At 49.9% G+C, this 17148-nt stretch overlaps 2 protein-coding genes across 2 annotated transcripts; one reads left to right on the top strand and one right to left on the bottom strand.

Annotated features, from left to right (window-relative positions):
- Positions 1 to 7038: 7038 nt before the first annotated feature.
- PtA15_6A197 (uncharacterized protein) lies at positions 7039 to 8047 on the bottom strand (the record flags this gene model as incomplete). The annotated part of the gene is made up of 6 exons (XM_053169876.1): positions 7039 to 7142; positions 7239 to 7353; positions 7413 to 7470; positions 7554 to 7679; positions 7750 to 7861; positions 7921 to 8047. 6 exons carry the CDS (start codon positions 8045 to 8047, stop codon positions 7039 to 7041), a joined length of 642 nt encoding a protein of 213 aa, XP_053021124.1.
- A 671-nt stretch (positions 8048 to 8718) lies between these two features.
- On the top strand, positions 8719 to 10308 carry PtA15_6A196 (uncharacterized protein; the record flags this gene model as incomplete). The annotated part of the gene is made up of 2 exons (XM_053169875.1): positions 8719 to 9308; positions 9393 to 10308. The coding sequence occupies 2 exons, from the start codon at positions 8719 to 8721 to the stop codon at positions 10306 to 10308; spliced, it is 1506 nt and encodes a 501-aa protein (XP_053021123.1).
- Positions 10309 to 17148: the final 6840 nt, after the last annotated feature.

Here is a 17148-nt window from a genome sequence, read left to right as displayed (position 1 = left end):
TCAGACAGCTCATGCAGCAACCTCAACAAACACGCTTCCATTTGCTTTTGCAAACTAAAAGAGTCAAATTCAAATCAATCTCTTGTTGATGTGGGGATCAAGGGGACTGGATACATTGACTCCCAAGAGGTCAGTAACTATCTTGAATTGATGATATGAAAGGAGCCATCTGACCTCTTTCGCTATATATCTAGGTCAATCAACTGTGTGCAGTCTGGTGTTCCGAGGCCGCACGTCCTTTTTCGGCGCTGGTTGAGGCTAGCCATAAGTCAATTCTTCATCCAACAGTTATCAAGTTTTTACCGGCAAGACGGGCAGTCTCAACGGACATCCAAATGATTTACTTAGCCATACAACAGAACTACAAGGCTGTTCTAAATGTGAGTAGTCATTTTTCTTGTTAAATTTGTTGGAATATTAATAACTTATGTTAATAACTTATGATGTGATATTCTCAATCCTAAATCTAGGCACACCAAGGAGCGTTGTATTTAGGTGTTGACGCCTTGCAATCGCCCAACGGGTTTGATATCCTAGGCGCTGTCATTTACCGATTAGTTGAAGACAATTCCCTTGATCCAAAGCTAGAGGCTATGCCTCTAGCAACAAAGGGTAGTTACGTTACGTTGCGTTATCCGCGCAATTTTGGTAACGTAACTACCCCCGTTATCCGCCCCCCCCCATTACTTTACTAGTAACAGGGACATTTCAGGCCCCGTGCGTAACGTAACGGGCCTCAAAAATGCCATTTAAGGCTTTTTTAGCCTCATTTTTTGCCCGTTCTCAGGGGCTCCGCGCACCCGGATAACGCAACAAGAATAAAAAAAAAAGGGCTTAATATGGTGCGCTAACGTAATCGCACCGCCGTTACGCGTAACGCGTAGATAACGGCAAAAATTCCGTTACGTTACCGTTATCTACGCGTGACGCGTAGCGTAACTACCCTTTGTTGCCTCTAGACTTCATTTGGCTGGCTGAAAGTCACACAGAAGAGCATTTGGCCCGGGCCGTTACCTTGGTGGTGGAAAAGTTTGGGATTCAAGATAAGGTTAGTTTTCTTCTCATGAACAGTTATTATACTCGCTTGACTGAACCTCAGGTATTCAGATCTGCGGGATTGTCAGCAACAACACGTCAAACAACAAACTAATGGTCAACAAACTCAAAAAGCAGAAGTGGGTGCGGTTCAGAGGCGAGCCGCAATGGATTCAATGCTTTGCACATGTGCTCAACCTCATCGCCCGCGGTATACTACAACCCTTTGGAACCCAAAAGAATTCAAAGGCAGCAAAAGAAAAAAAAACTGTTGACCAAGACGACTCAGATGGATTGTGTTCCGAGGGTGAAGATTTGGAGGAATATGTACCACAGTGAGTTGGGTGACATTTCTGTTGCACAATCATGAAGCTGAGGAACCTTTCCTTTCGACCTTTTTTCACCTTGTACCATTTCAGGCTTACCCAAGATGGAGCTGAGTCATCCTCGGATGATGAGGATGATGAAAGCAAGGATGAGGTAGTTGAACAGAACAAAGATGATGATGCCCTTTCTCTCAGCCTGGATGATATTGACAACGCAAGTGACGAAAAGGAATTCGATACTTACACAACTGCTGGTTGCAAACAGACCTTGGCTCAAGTAAGTCTATTTTGATCGTTTTTTGCAGGAAGATTAATACTAACCACACTTCTTGGCAATTGCTTCAGTTTTGTGCAATTGCCAAGAAGTTGAGGTACTCCCCCAACTCCAGAATTGAGTTCATGCAGCTATGTCGCAAAAAAGGCTGTAAAACTCCACATCAAACAAGATGTCCAAACCAGATGGAACTCGACCATTTGCCAACTCATCAGCATCATTTGCTGCAAGGCTGCTATGTAAGCCAATCTTATGATGCTTGATGAGTATAATATCAAGCTGATTCAATATTTTCACTCCAGTAATGAATGGCAGTGTCACAAAAGGCACGGCATTGAGCAAAAGTTTTACTTGGAGCAGTCTGACTTCAATTTAGCATGTAATATGGTCGAGATACTCAACTCGTTTTACAAAATAACCAAACAAATCTCGATTTATGGCTCAGCTCGCATATCAAACATAGTTGTATTCATTGATCAGATCACAGAGCACTTGTCAACCGCTATTTCTGCAGTAAAGTATCCACCAGCAATGTGAAATGCATGTTGGGTTGGGCTGAAAATTACCAACAAGTACTATAGTATTACTGGCTGCTCACCTCTTTATTGGATTGCAATTGGTACATGTTTTCTTCCTGTCTACAAACTGAAAGGTATTGTAGATTATAAAAAAATGCTGAAAAAATTGTCTCCTTCAGTGCTACATCCGCCATTTCGGGACGAGTACTTCAAGCTCTTCAACTGGGAGCCCGAATGGATCTCTGAAGCCATATGACTCACTCGGGAGATGTGGCACTCTTTTTACAAGCCTCAACACGTTAATCCTCCAGCCTCAGCGGCTACAGTCAACCCTAGGGTAAGGAATTGAGTAGACATAATCTTATGATTGATGAATGCTGATTAATTTTGTTTCCTCAGCCCAAGACAGGAATGCTTTCCGGACTTGGCAGCGCTGCTGCGGCCCAAGGTGGAACCTGTTTAAGTGACCCTTTGGACATTTGGCTTGCGGGGGCACTTGTCCTCAATGATAATGAACCGGTTAACCCCCTCAAGTGGTGGTTGGCACAGGAGCAATCCAGAAACACACAAAGAGGTCTGTTACAAATGGCACTTGACGTGTTGAGCTGTCCAGGTGAGTAGACCCCCAACTGATACCTATTGTGGTGCGAAAACTGATATATATACATGAAATTTTCAGCGACATCTGTTGATGTTGAGCGCTGTGGTGGTCAAACTGGTTCAGGGCCTCAAGACTGTCCAAATCAACAAGTCATCAAGATCATCAACTTCAAGAAACCACCCTCAAGATCAAGACTCAAGCCTCAAGATCCTCAAGGCTCAAGATTCAAATCCCAAGAGTCTCTCAGATCCTCCTTGGCCCTTTTCCCCCACTCTCCTCATTCTCACTCCCCTTTCCCTCCCCTTTCCCAGTTTTTCTCTTTCTTGGTCCTAACACAGAATGTACTGTGGGTTTATTTGTGAATTGTGTCTTTCTTTCCTCTGTCTTTTTTTTCCTTTCTTTCTCCTATGGTTTCTTCTTCCTCATTTCTTAGATTTTTTTGTCTCTTTGTTTCCTTGATTCCTCTTCTTGTTTTATTTTTTTGTTTCCTTTCTTTGTGTTGTTCCTTCTCCTCTCTTTCTGTTGTCTGCGGTGGGTGCGCGCGCAGGGCGCGCAAGGAGATGATGACATGTCTGTGACAGGCCTCCAGGAATCCAAGTTCCAGGCAAACTTGGAGGATAGGAGGCCATAGCATCCTGTTCTGATCCAAGTCAGGGGTTATCAAGATTATTGATCTTCTTTTTTCTGAGTCCAATCATCAAGAGTCCAAATCCCAGAATCCATTCCCCCTTCAAGAATCCTATCAACAAACCCAACCGCCGCCAAGGATCCAAACCCTGGCGAAACAACTCTCAAAACCACTTCCCCCCCCCAGCTATCACTTCAAATCCCTACGACTCATCCGGACCATCCGTGAGGGCAGTCACTTGACACCATTCCCCTCCCAGCGCTGCCGCCGTCCTAGCACCAAGCAGAGCTCCATAGCGCGCTTTTAGTTTTGGGAGAGACTATGTGTCACACAAGAGACACCGGCTCTTGGCGCGGTCACTAAGTAGGGGAATGACGGTTGCATTCTACTCCAAGAATGACATGATTGAGGAGGGGGTTTTGGCAAGGTGGAAAGAGAAGATTCAGATGGAGAAGAAGGGAAAAGATAAGGGCAAACAAAAGGCGATAGAAGTAGACAATTAGGTATAAAAGAGGTGTTTTTGATTTATTAGTAGTTTTTATTGTTGCTGTGGGTACCACTGGTACCCACCATAACTACTGCCCGGGTTTAAACACCCTTATTTTTCTGATCAATCTTATATGGGCCATTATTAGCACTACGGGTACCGCTGGTACCGCCCGCACCTGCTGGCACCCGCCAGGCGGTGCCGGGTGCGGTACCTGGTGTTCATCTGAGTCCAAAAAACAGGCAGTACCGGGGTACCGCTAGTGGTACCCGGGTACCAATTGCCATCTTTAACCACAGGGTGGGTCTTGAGAGCCATGAAGGGGGTCACAGGAGGAGCCTGAAGTGAGACCATCCACCCATATAACATAGCTTTCCATGTTTAGTTGTCACATCCCAGCAACACTGCAACAATTACGGTGATTGCAATGTGCTGGCTGGTATCTTTCCACGTATCAGTGCCTTGACACAAACCCATTTATAACTAATGTGTTGGCTCTTGGCCACATGTGTTGACACACCTCCTTGTGGTACAACCTGTGTATCATAATTGTTGCTGTGTTGGTACAAGGGGTCCCAACTCAGTTGGTCCCAGGCAAGGAAAAACATCCAAAGGTGTGTGTACATATGTACCTTTTGAGTTTTCAGAGCTACTAATTTACCTCCTCACAATCTCAACACACACACTACTTCACTGCTCAGTTTTCTGATCAACTCTGCAAGAGACAGCCTTGATTCATCTCAGCCTGCGTCACACAGGCTACAGGAAATGATTGATTTCCCATGGCATTGGGCTCTCTAGCCTCTGTGTTGGGATTTTGTTGATCATCCTCACTTCCTCACCCTCCCTTCCTGCCACTCATTCTCTCTTCCCCTGAATGCATACACATGTCACTTGCTGTCCCATAACCTGGGCCCAATGGTGCCCTATTACTCAAATGGAAATATTGCAAACAGTTCCCTGAAGTCACTACAGCTCCCAGCTCTGCTTGGCCCTCTTGTTTTTGCCCTCCGCATTCCTTGAGGTTCTTTATCTGTCTCTGGGTCATCTCTCATCCGCCTGGCCCCCCTGTGCTCCCCCGAACAACACCACTCTTCTTGCATTCAAGCCCTTTTCTCCTTCTGCATATCTGCTGAGCTTAACAAATCCTCTCTGGAGGAGGGCCCCGCAGGCAACACTGGGTAGTTACGCTACCAGTAATGGTAGCGTAAAGGTAACGTAACAATTCTTTTTGCATTATTATTACGGTTATCTGTAATTGAGAATTTTTACGTTATAATTATCTGTTTGCACTGATTTTTTGGTTAAATTATGTTAAGCTGTGGGCAGGCGGAGATTTTTTTCCCACCATTACGTTACTGAAGTCAAGGAAAAAATGGAATTACTAGTAATATAACGGATAACGTAATTAAAAGCAATGTATTATTATGATTTTGAGGGGAGGATCATGTTAAATGCCTTCCCAGCCTCCGCAAATTCCCCAGTCAAAGGGACATCCTTGCGAAGCCACAAGAGGCTACTAACGCAGTGCAACATGCTCGAGAGGAGTAGGCTCCTGCGGCAACTGCTACAAACATCCAAAGCTGCTGAGAATAATCTCTTGACAGCGCAAGAGCTCCCAGCAAGAAGAAGAGCGCCTTGAGCAGCGAGGTTGCTTGGATCAATCAGTTTCATATCCATTGAATTATCTCCTCCCTGGGGTTCTGTTGGCTGGGATTCTAGCAACAAGTGCAATTGAAGACGTGGCTGGGAGGAGTTTGGTTCCAACTGGAAGCAACATGTGGGCAAGATTTTTAGAAAAAGCTTGCCAGATTAGGGCTGTTTCATCCCTGGATAATGTGATATCACATTATCCAGGGGTGGAGCACTGTACATTACATGTTCCAATGCGATAACGCATTATCCAGGGGAAGAGCGCCATACAGCATCTGCTTCATGGAGATAACACATTATCCTGGAAAAATATCACTACGTTATCCGTGTTGAGAGGCAAAAAAAAAAAAAAACAGTTCAATTACGTTACGGGTGCCGCAAGAAATAGAGAATTACTGATAGCAGCAACGTAGCCTGGCGGTCACTGAAACCACTACGTTACTGAGATAACGTGGATAACGTAGGGTAACGTAAATACCCAGTGTTGCCGCAGGGTCTGTCTCACAGGTCAGAGAGGCTTGCCCCCAAGTGTCAAGCTTTGGTGTGAATCCTGATGCTCCTAATGCTTGGCCAACCCCCAATTTTCAAAGGATCCATTATTACACATCAGCCACTACCCAGGCAGGCTCATGAGTGGCATGGCCTTGAAGCCTAGCTTCTTGCGCAGCCAGCCAGCCATCCACCATCCATCAAGCCCCTTGTAGAGCTGCTGGACATGCTTTCAAAAACCATGCCAAGCTTGTCCCAGCAAGCAGAGCGTGTTTTTTTCAACTCCTGTACACATTTTATGTGTGGCCTGCATACCAAATGTAGTTCATTGTTCAATTCAAACAATAAACATACTTCATGTACTTATTAGAAGTAATTGAAACATTCATGTACTTATCCAATAGTGTGGTGTAAGATCAATCCTGGAATCATGATTCCATGACTTGACATCCTTGTAGCTTTAAGGCCATTCAAGGCATCAACATGAGGCCTATAAGGCCAGATGCAGACCTTCAATTTGGCACCTGGACGGCCCATTTGGCCACCAGGATGCTATAGAAAGGTGGGGCCAAACTTTCACACCAGCCACATAGGTGAAAGCTGTACTCTGGACTCACGCCAAGTTTCACCGCTTAGTCCCAAGTCCCTCCTCGAGGGGCCCTGCCCGCCCTTCAGAAGAGGGACTGACTAAGTTCGCATATCTGCAGGTACCCAGAGCTCCTCGGCCGGTGGAGCTACAACACGAGCCATTGTTTGATGCTGCTTGGCCCGGCGAGTGTCCGGATGGATGGAATGATTGCTCGGATCAAGCTGTGGCCCCACCTGCCAGATCTTTTTTTGCCGCACCGCTCGTTGTGGCTGGATGGTGTCCTGTTTCTGGGGACCATGCATGGATGTCTGTTGGAGGCCTATCGTGTGGGCACGCCTGCGGCTGATCAAGTCCAATTGCGAGTATGACATGATGAATTGTATCAGCCTCTGGCAGGATGTATGTGTTGTGGTGTTCAGTTGGACGCAGGTGCGAAGATCAGAAAGGCTCGACGCGTCCCAGATCGGCGAGGCCCTTGAGGATCGCCTGGATCTCCCTGATCCGGGCACAGGCTTCGCTCCGGAGCTCCTGGACGGATGGCCCTGAGCCGGCTGCTGGTGCTGGTGCTGTTGTGGTTGTCGTTGCTGCTGTAGTGGCAGTGTTTGTAGTGTTCGGATTTGTTGTGCCTGCTGGGGCACCGGTTGCAGCAGGTGTGGTGGTGGTGGTAGTACTCCGGGCGAGGGTGGGGATGATCGCGGTGACGGTGATGAGATAGGTCTGTTCGCCTGCGATCGCCGTCTCGTCCTTCTCGCTCTGGGACGCACACGAGATCAGTGTTGGATCACCGGTGTCGGCGAGGATGGGTGGTTCACCTGGTAGACTCTGAAGATCTCGATGACCACGCCTCCGCGGACGAACTGGACGCCGCGTCTGACATACTCGAAGGTGCGGCTGGATGGGCGGATGGGTGAGTGCTGTGGATGGGGGGTGTTGGAAGATGTAGAGTGACAGACCGGTATCCTAGTGCGCTGAGGAACTCGAGCGGGTCGCCGGCGATGATCGGACAGAAGTGGATGGGCCTGATGGAGAACTCGGGGGAGAGCCGCTCGGGTTCGATTCTTCCCTGGGCGGTGAGTGAGCTTGATTTGGGAGAGAGGGGGTCAGTTCGCGGTTGGTTTGGGTTTGGGTTTGGCTTTGTGGGCAGCTGACCAGCCATTCCTGAGCGGGTTCTTGTAGTTGGCGGGGGCGTGGTTGTTGATGATCTGTGGGTGGCGGGTGGTGTGTTTGAGTCTGAGGATGTTGGTGTCTTCGCTTGGCTCGGCTGGTTATGTTTGGGGTGTCAGTGTAGTCAGAGTGTGTGTTGTGTCTTTCGTTGCTGACCTCGCTGGAATCCGATCTCGGCCGAGTGGAATGCTGCGAAGGAGTGGGCGTGGTTGGCGAGTCTGTTGAGGATGCTCGGGTAGAGCTGGGCATCGACCACCCCCGCAATCGACAGTTCGGTGGCCATCTTCGACCGTTGGTTTCTTCGATGGCTGACTGCTCCTCTAACTTAACACAAGTCCCCCCTGGTGGGAGCGCTGTGGCTGGCGGCGAAGCCCACCCTCCCGCAGGGAGGGACTTGTGCATTATCCCAAATTTTACGCGGGAGCAGAAAGTTCATTTGGCTGAGAGGTTTTTAAAATTTTTATAGCTCCTCCCCCAGCCTCTCCACCAATATGCCCTATCTGTACCCTATGCTACTTTTCTTTCTCTACATTTTGGTCTACTCAGATTTTTTCTATCTCAATCTGTTGACCTTTTCAAAAGATCAAAAATGCACAAGTCTTCCAAATGAGGCTCCACTTGTTTGGGACTCCAGGAGTTGTTTTTCTGGCTACAAGATAGATAAGTGGCTCAAATTGATTGCAAGAACAGAACCTACAGCTCTGTGTATTCAGTTTTTCTATATTGGTTGGGATTTTTAGTGTAGCAGATCCTTTCTGCTCCTGCTTAAATCAAGACATAACTCATAAGCCTCCTGCGGAGAGCCCTCCGGGCGGGGTCCCCCGGACCCTCCGTTCAAGAGGCTTAGTTAAGCTAGACTGCTCCTTATAAATAATTAAGGGCGCTGCGGCTGATGTCAGCCAATATCTTAGTCAGACCCACTCCGCCTCCGCCTCCACACCCACCGCCCTCCCGATGGAAGCCGCCGACGTGGACCTGCTGGCCTCGCTCGAGACCGGCTACCGCTCCCGGCAGCGCCGGACGACCCACAGCACCAGTCTGAGCCGCCGCCTGCTCGCAGCACAGTCTCAGGCCAGCGCCGCCCCGCCCGCACCCGCCAGCTGGAGACACGCCTACATCGCCCGGATGAGCCAGGAGCTCGACTCGCTCGGCCGCACCCAGGCCGTCAGCCGGCTCCGCCAGCGCATGAACCGCCCACCCCCTCCTCCCGACACCCTCAGCTGCCGCCAGACCTACCTGCTCTACTGCGGGAACACCCCCGCCCACCACGGCTGCCGCAAGCTGATCAGCGCAAGGGCCGTCCCCGTCCTCCTCCCCAGATCCGTCCGCGCACCCACGCCCACCGACGGAGATGCGACCGACGGCGCAGAGCTCCAGACCAGCCTGCTCTCCAGCGACAGCCTGCCCTTCCCGAATGCCGCCGGCAGAGTCGACAGCCTCACCCAGCGCAGCTTCCAGGACGACCCTGCCAACCCCTTCAGCCCCGCCAGCCCCCTCCACCTCGCCTGCACCTGCCAGAAGGCCTATCTCGGCTGTCTGTCCTGGTCAGTCCATCCCCACACACCCCCCCCCCCCCCCCCCCCCCGCTCTATGATCGCCCTTCAAGCTGACTGAACCCGTGTGTGTAGCGGGAACATCGTCGGCCATACGATCACCCTGCCCTGCGACCAATGCGGAGACCTGCCCACGGCCCATCCCCACTTCTTCTACCTGAGCCACCTCACCGCCGTCCCGCGCTACACGGACGTGCCGATCCTGCTGGAGGCCGTCGATCGGCCCGAGCACGGCGCGGAGCGCCCGGGGACGCCGATGAGCTGGATGGAGGCGTCGCGGCGGAAGAAGACGGACGGCGAGATGGGGCTCGCGGAGCTTCTTCCGGCCCGGGAGCCGCTGGCTGTCGACGCCTCGGTAGCCGCATCCCCGGGGCCGATGAGCGACCGCGTGCGCACGGCGATCCTGCTGGCCGGGCTGGGCCGCCCGGCCCTCCAGCCCTCGCCCCCGTCCGTCCCGCTGCGCCCGGAGGAGCCCGTGGCGGCTCCGGCCGGCAGCAGCCTCCGACGCACCGCCCTCGCCCGCAGGCCCGCCCTCCGGCTCTCTCTCCTCGCCCCCACTCGCCCCCTCCTCCGTCCGCGCACCGCCCCATCCTCCTCCGAGTCTTGGGTCGTCAGACAGCCCCCCGCCCCCGAAGGATTCCCGCCCGAGCTCCTGCGCCTCCGTCGGCCCCCCCACCCGCCGGCCCTCGCCTCGCCCTCCACCGCCAGCAGCCGTGGCCCGCCCGTCGAGGCCAAGGACGACGACGACGACGACGACGACGACCAAGCCCCTCTCCTGTCCATCATCCTCCCCGCCATCCCCCCCCCAAGACCCCCGAGACGCCAACGCCCCACCGACGACCTCGACGAGCTCAGCCTCTCCTCCTCCTTGCGCCCCGCGTCCGGCAGAGCCATCCGCAGGAGAGTACGCCCCCCTCAGTCCTCCTCCTCTCCTCCGTCTTCTGCGTCCGCAGGCGATCCCCAGTGGATCGGCCATCTCTGTGCCCGATGAACACCCCCTCTCTTCCTCCTCTTCTTGACTCGACCTAAAAACAGAAAAACAAACAAAAACACTCTTTCCTCTTCAGTCTTGGGTTTATATCTATGTAGTGTATATGCGTGTGTGTATGATGCTCAAGACCCCACGGACCTCTCCGATTCCCAGTTTCCAAAACCAACATGCAATGTGTGCGCTACGTGTATCAGACATTCCTTGCGAGTGATGGAGCCACACACGCACCCACTATCTCAGCCATGTATCTTGCAGGAGATTTGCGTGCTTTGGAGTGGAATTGATGTGGTGGATGGACAGGACAGCAGTCTCTGGGAAGGGTGTGGTCTACAGAACTGTGAAAAATCAAAAGTTTTTTCTCATATATCTATTTACTCAGAGTAGACCTCAAGATAAAGACACCAGAAATGGAATCTACATCCAATTTCACTGTGGTTTATGGGGGCACGTGTTGATACAATGTCCACTCAGTGGTAGTTGGGGTGGGAATGTGTGTGCTAGAGAGGGCCTCTTGCACACCAGTACCACTGCAAGAGTGTGAATTGTTGAGTTGTCTGTTAGGCTGCTACCATGATGTATCACCACAGTATGGTGGGCGGTCAGATTGACCCATGAGCACTACCAACCAGCCACCCAGCTGGCAGCCAGAAGCGTCTGTAGCCTAGTTGGTAAAAGCAGCACTCTAGTATGTTTCTTGTGTGAGTTTGACTCTCACCAGACACATCTTCATTTTACAGTCTCTACAGGAATGGAACCCTGGTTGGCTCAGGTGAGGCGTGAAGGGTGTGGGAGCACTATTCTTCAACCAGGATCGGAAGCAAGGACAGGGTACTGGCACTAGGCACTTGTTATATTGATGACTAGAAAAATGTGTCATACTTTTATTGCACTTGTAAGGGTAATAATATGTAGGTAGCGTATAATTGGGTGTGATCTGGAGTGATATGGTGTGATGGGGGGTACTGCCAGCATGGGGAATAGAGAATGTCAAAATGGACCCGGGTACCAGTTGGACCGCCGGTACCCGCGTCTTTTTTTACCAAAATCAGGTGCCTGCCAGGGTGTTTTTCATCAAACCTCACTCCCAAGCCCCTCACTTGATGGCTGGTCAGTGCCGGGTATCAAGAGCAGTATATGCTGGGATAGCCGGTAAGACTGCGGCTCCTCTCAATGACTGGTGTGACTGGTTGTCAAGGGGGCCATCAGAGGAGTGTCCTCTTGATGACCAGCTAGAGAGGAGCATCTATGTACTCCTCTCTAGCTGGTCATCAAAAGGAACACGTAATCCTCTCAATGACCAGCTGTAGAGGAGTATGTATGTACTCCTCTTGACAACCAGCTAGAGGGGAGTCCATTACTCCTCTCTAGCTTGTCATTGAGAGGAGTACACATTTCCTCTCCGCGACCAGCTAGGGAGGAGCATGTACTCTCTAGCAGCTGGTCATTGAGAGGAGTTACTCCTCTCAAAGACCGGCTTTGACCGGTTGTTGAGAGAAGTATATACGCCACATGCGATGGCCTGATGTAACAGTGGCCATCCAAGCTGCTCTCAATGGCCAAATGACCGGCCATTGAAAGAATTTTTTGGTGCTGAACACACTTTTGATGGCTGGCCAAAGGTGGCCCTGGGGTGGGCTACCCGGTTCCCTGACCGGGGAATATAGGCAGTACCCGGGTACTGCACCACTATTTTTGCAAAAAAACGGGCACCCGGCACCGCCTGGCGGGTGTGGGCAGTACCTGCTCACGGGTGCCAGGTACCGCCAAACGGGTACCAGTCAACATTCTCTAATGGGGAACAAAGAGCGGCCTCCTTTCATACCTGTGAGTGAGGGTTTTTAGATCCAGGGGAACAGGATGTGGTGAATGGGGTACATCCCTACATTTGACAGGAGCACAGCCTCAAAGGGACATACCCTAAAGAAACAGGGTGCTACCTGGAACAGAAAAGGTACAACACCACAAGGTATTATAAATACAGACCAAAATTATGCATATTTAATGCAAATTCAGCTTGAAGAAAGATAAGCAAGAGAAAAATTCCCTGTGAAAGGTTGAAATCCGTGTAGCTCCCAAACCGGTGGAGATAGAGGGGTCATTCCAGTGGGTAACTATGGCTTGTTTTGTGTGAAAATTTCATTTCTGGGGTCAATTTTAAAATATCTTTTATGTATAGAGAAGAAAAGGATATTTTTATATTTCTTTGTATAGAAACACAGGAATAAATACCACACTGGTTCCAGGAGCTGGAAGCCTTGCAAAATTTGGAATATCATTTTCAACATGGTACAAAACAATCTAAGAATTACTGCTCAGGTGTGCCTCTTCATTTTTCTGATGCAACTATCAGAAAAACCGCTGATCACAGCTTGATCATCTTACAACAAATCTAGAAACAACAAGCTTTGCAAGCCTTCAAGGAGACTCAAGAAGCAGTCCAAAAATCAGATGATCTAGAGCTGCCGGCTGGAGGCCCAGCTGCTGGCCAAATCATGGACAACATACTGACACAGGCAAACCACTTGCCATGCAAAAAATGGTCTGGATTGGACAAGCTTCCAGAAATGTTTGATCCCTTGGATCCAAATTGTGTCATTCCTCTGACAAATGAACCACTGATTATTTGGGCTGAAAGTACGGTGAGTGACAGGTTGTTCATGTTCAATTGGCTTGTTTCTGAAATTTCTATTGTTTGCAGATTACAAACAAAAAAAGTGTCTTTTTTGAAGCCTCTGCCGTCACCAGATTTTGCATTTATGACAAAAGAGGAGTACCATGCTCAGCAACGCTGCAACCAATGCAATGCAAGTATTGCACATTGGCCTGTATTGCATCAAATTGCATCTGGTATACACTGCATCAGTATCACATTGGCCTGCCAATGCGATGCAGGCTTTTTGAAAAGCATGCATCAGGATGGCCAATGCAATGCACACTTTATCACATTGCATGCATCGGTCCGCCAATGTGATGCATTTTTGGTGGTATCGGCCTTGATATAGGCTTTATTGCATTGACGATACAGTGCATCAGTAGTGCATCGACCTGCCGATGCAATGCAAGCTTTTTGAAAAGCATGCATCAGGACTGCCGATGCAATGCACGATTTTGCAGATTTCATGTATTGGCAAAGCAATGCAATGCACTGTATTGGCCGATAGATGCATTGGATCGCATCTGTTGCAGCGTTGTGCTCAGTTGAGGAGAGAATTGATTCCAGCAACACCAGCAACATCTTCTAGTCAAGTGAACTCAAACAATGTGAGTTCTTCTAGCCAAGAGGTCTTATAGTCAACAAATCTCGGCTGATTCACCAGGTGAAGGGCCCAACAGCTTATCACCCATCTGATAAAATACTTCAGCCCCAAATCATCTCAATCCTCTGCATACATCTATGACTGCATCATATGAACTGGGCACCACCCCCACCATGGGTCTATGGTGAATTGTCTCACTTGTCTTACCATCACATTCCCATGCAGCCTAATCCCTTTGCCAGTGCTCAATTGGCCAATTTTTCTGGTCCTTTGTCAAACAATATGCCAGCTCCACAATCCTCCCCAGGGCCATCCAATGAGAGCACTACTTTGGAAGAATACCTTCAGTTTTGCCACCTGGATCCGCAGTGCAAGGCTGTCTCTAAGGCTCTTGAAGACCTTGATATTACCCACTACACCACCTTCAATAGAGATAGTCATTTGGTACCCGCGGCGGGTACCGCCTTGCACCCACAAAGAGGTGCCAGGTGCGGTACGAGGTACCTGATTTTGCCCGGAAAGCGGTGTGGTACCCAGGTACTGCCTGAAAGTACCTCTCACCCCCCGGGGGGAGTCAGGGCCGGAGGGACAGTACTATCCCTGTGGCCTGGTCACAACTCACTGCAAGCTGCCCACAGCACTGAAGTGATCAAGACCATCATGCCTCCCGGGAGTCTCACCCACAAGCAACCCAACCATTGATCAACTCTTTCCTGCTCTAAACAAGAAAACCAAGGGAAACCAACAACCCCCCCCTTGAAAAAGACAATATCACTCACCAGGGGAGATATGTTCCCACTCCCCAGGGAGTGCCTTACCGTAACTTTTTTCCATAACTGTGCTGGAGGCCTTTGGTAAAGAAATATTGAATAGGTATGAGCAAGACTTGAATTCAGCTTGAAATCAGTTGGAAATCATCCTGAAATAAACCATAACTTGCCAAGGAATAATCCAGAACTCATCTGGAATTCATCCAGAACTCATCCAAAATATAGGCCTGTCTTGGCTCCATGACCAATGTGTCCTTTTCATGGGGATGTGAAAGGCGCAGTATGTCATATTGTCCCCCTCATGTACTCGCGTACATCAGGGGGACAATTGGTGTCTCAACACAAAGTTTTTACTTTCCATGTGGCTGTGAAAGGCCCATCCTGTGATATTTCCACCTCAATGTATGCGTGTACATTAGGGTGACTATTAGCAAAGTGCAAAAAAGTTCACTTGCATGTGCACATGTGGATTTTGAAAAGCAAAAAAAACAAAAAATCACACAATCATTTTTTGTGAAGAGGCCAGGATATGTGGCCAAACTGGAGTGGCACTGCAATCCAATGTTGACTTAACTCAGACTTTCACCCCAATACAATAGTTTATCACCATGTTTTTTAGCCAAATTCAAATTAATTACAGCATTTTCAAGAAAATGGGTTTCACTAATTTTACTGCAACATTACCACATTCTGAAATTTTAAACCCAACTAGAGGCCAAGGCGGCTTCGCCGCTGCAGATTTCAGGTTCAGTCCTATTGTCTTGTGCTTAATCTCCCTTCAAGTATGTGGTGTGAAGTTCACACCACATACTTGGCCCATGCAGCCCCCAAATCTCTCAGACTTCCCACTCTTCATCTCCCTTGAGACACCTCCCCTGAGTTTCCCTCCCTGGGGAGGATCACCCTACCCAGTACCCACCCACCCACCTGAATCAAGTTCAATAAAAATCAACATTTTTTTCTACGCCTCTTTATAGATTGGTCTTGAACTTCCTACTATCATCAAATCTCTGATTTAGGATTGCTTGTGACCTAGCTATTCATGGCATGAGGGAATATGAGGGCACAATTATGTGTTGGTAGCTTAGTTTCCTTAGGTGCTACAATATGTTTATTGCAACTTCACATGGAGTTGAGCTGGTTCCTTGAAAATTAATACTTGATCCCAAGGACCATGCTCTTGAGGAAGTGCTTTCAAATTAAACAACACAGAAGTTATTTAACCACCAAAGAGCCTACCTGCGTACAATTTGTTTGTGATTTACATGCTATTGGCTCAAATTTATATCCAAACATAGCCAGTTTGGATACCAAACTATGTTTGGAGATGATACTTTTGTGCTTGGTCTTGAGCCTTGATGGATGCTGTCCTCAAGAAGTTAAGTGCAAGCTGACATGTATGTTGTTAAATTGCGTAAAATGATTGTACAGCTTTCATGACTAATCTGGAATTAATGGGCCTGTAGGTACAAGCATTGGCAGCGGCGGAGGCAACCAAGTCGTTTTGGAGCCGTTTGATGCTCCACATGAAGAGGTGGTTTGGCTGAAGGAGGATGTTGAGTCTGCGGGAGCGGACCATGAGGTACGCGGACGTGAGGTCGAGCCGGCAATGTTTCATGACGTGTGCGATGACGATGGAGGCGCTGCGACTGACGCCGACGAGGCAATGCACGAGCACCTTTCCCCCGGCGACGCGACAGGCCTCGATGAACGCCATGGCGCGCTCGATGTGCGGCCGGATCAAGTCCATCCCGTCGTCCGCCACGCCCTTCATGTCCAACATCTCCATAGGTCCGCTCGTCCATTCGTGCCACAGCGAGTTCACGACACGCGGCGTCGGCTGCGAACGGCGCCCCAAAGCGGCCGTTCTGTTGGTGCTGGTGGTGTGGGGCGAAAAGAATATTCCAAGAAGGCTGCAGGATTTTGCAATGCGGCCACCAGGAATTCCAGTCCTGAACAATAAAACAGAGGAATTGGATGGCCTGCAGACTTTACCAATGTCGCCTCACCTGTCTTTTTTGAGGCCCAATGCTAAACCCAAGTTCTCCCCATCACCCTTGAGATGCTTGTTCACATGATTCATCGCCGCAATAGAGACTGAAAACAGTCACCGGCTCGACTCCCAGGAGCCAATGGAGCTTACCGAGTGCGAAGGCGCGGTGCGTGGTGGACAATCACCGAGATGATTGTGTTGGCCAACGTCAAGGCCGAGTGCAAGCATTGGATCGGCGGAAGAACACAATGACTGGCGGAAGGGCGCTGGGGGGCTTGGAAGATGGACGAGGCTGAACAGGATCTTTGGGAACCGGAGAAGCAGGGAGGCCAGTCAGGGCGAAGAGAAGATCGACGACGAGTCCCATCAGATGACGCTGGTTGATGCGCGCAAAAACAAAAACAAAAGACTCACCTAGCAGCACCTCAAACATTAGCCCGAAATGAGTTGAACCCGACATTGTTGGGTGATCTTGTGTGATGGCTGGCGGCGGTGGGGTTTGGAGTGAAGGCACAAGATTTGGAGTGTACGGGCGGTGTGGAGTAATGGGTGGGGATATCGGACAAGTGAAAGTTGCGCGGGATTGAAGCCGGTTTCAAGCCAGCGGGATTCCAGACATCTGGCGGGGATTCTCAGTCTACAACTGGGCTCGCGTGCACGTGCAAGCCCAGTCTAACACTGGCTGGTTGGAGGTTACATAGGTCCTGGAGACCTGGTTGTGTTCTCAATGGTGAGCCCAGCACCATCGGATTCTGGGCTTCCCAGCGCCGCGGTAGATTGTGGCTGGGGTGAAGTGTATTTAAGGGTGCTTGTTGGTAGG

The sequence above is a fragment of the Puccinia triticina genome, chromosome 6A, assembly GCF_026914185.1.
Source record: "Puccinia triticina chromosome 6A, complete sequence".
Taxonomy (NCBI): Eukaryota; Fungi; Basidiomycota; class Pucciniomycetes; order Pucciniales; family Pucciniaceae; genus Puccinia; species Puccinia triticina.
This window is presented reverse-complemented; position numbering and strand designations above follow the sequence as displayed.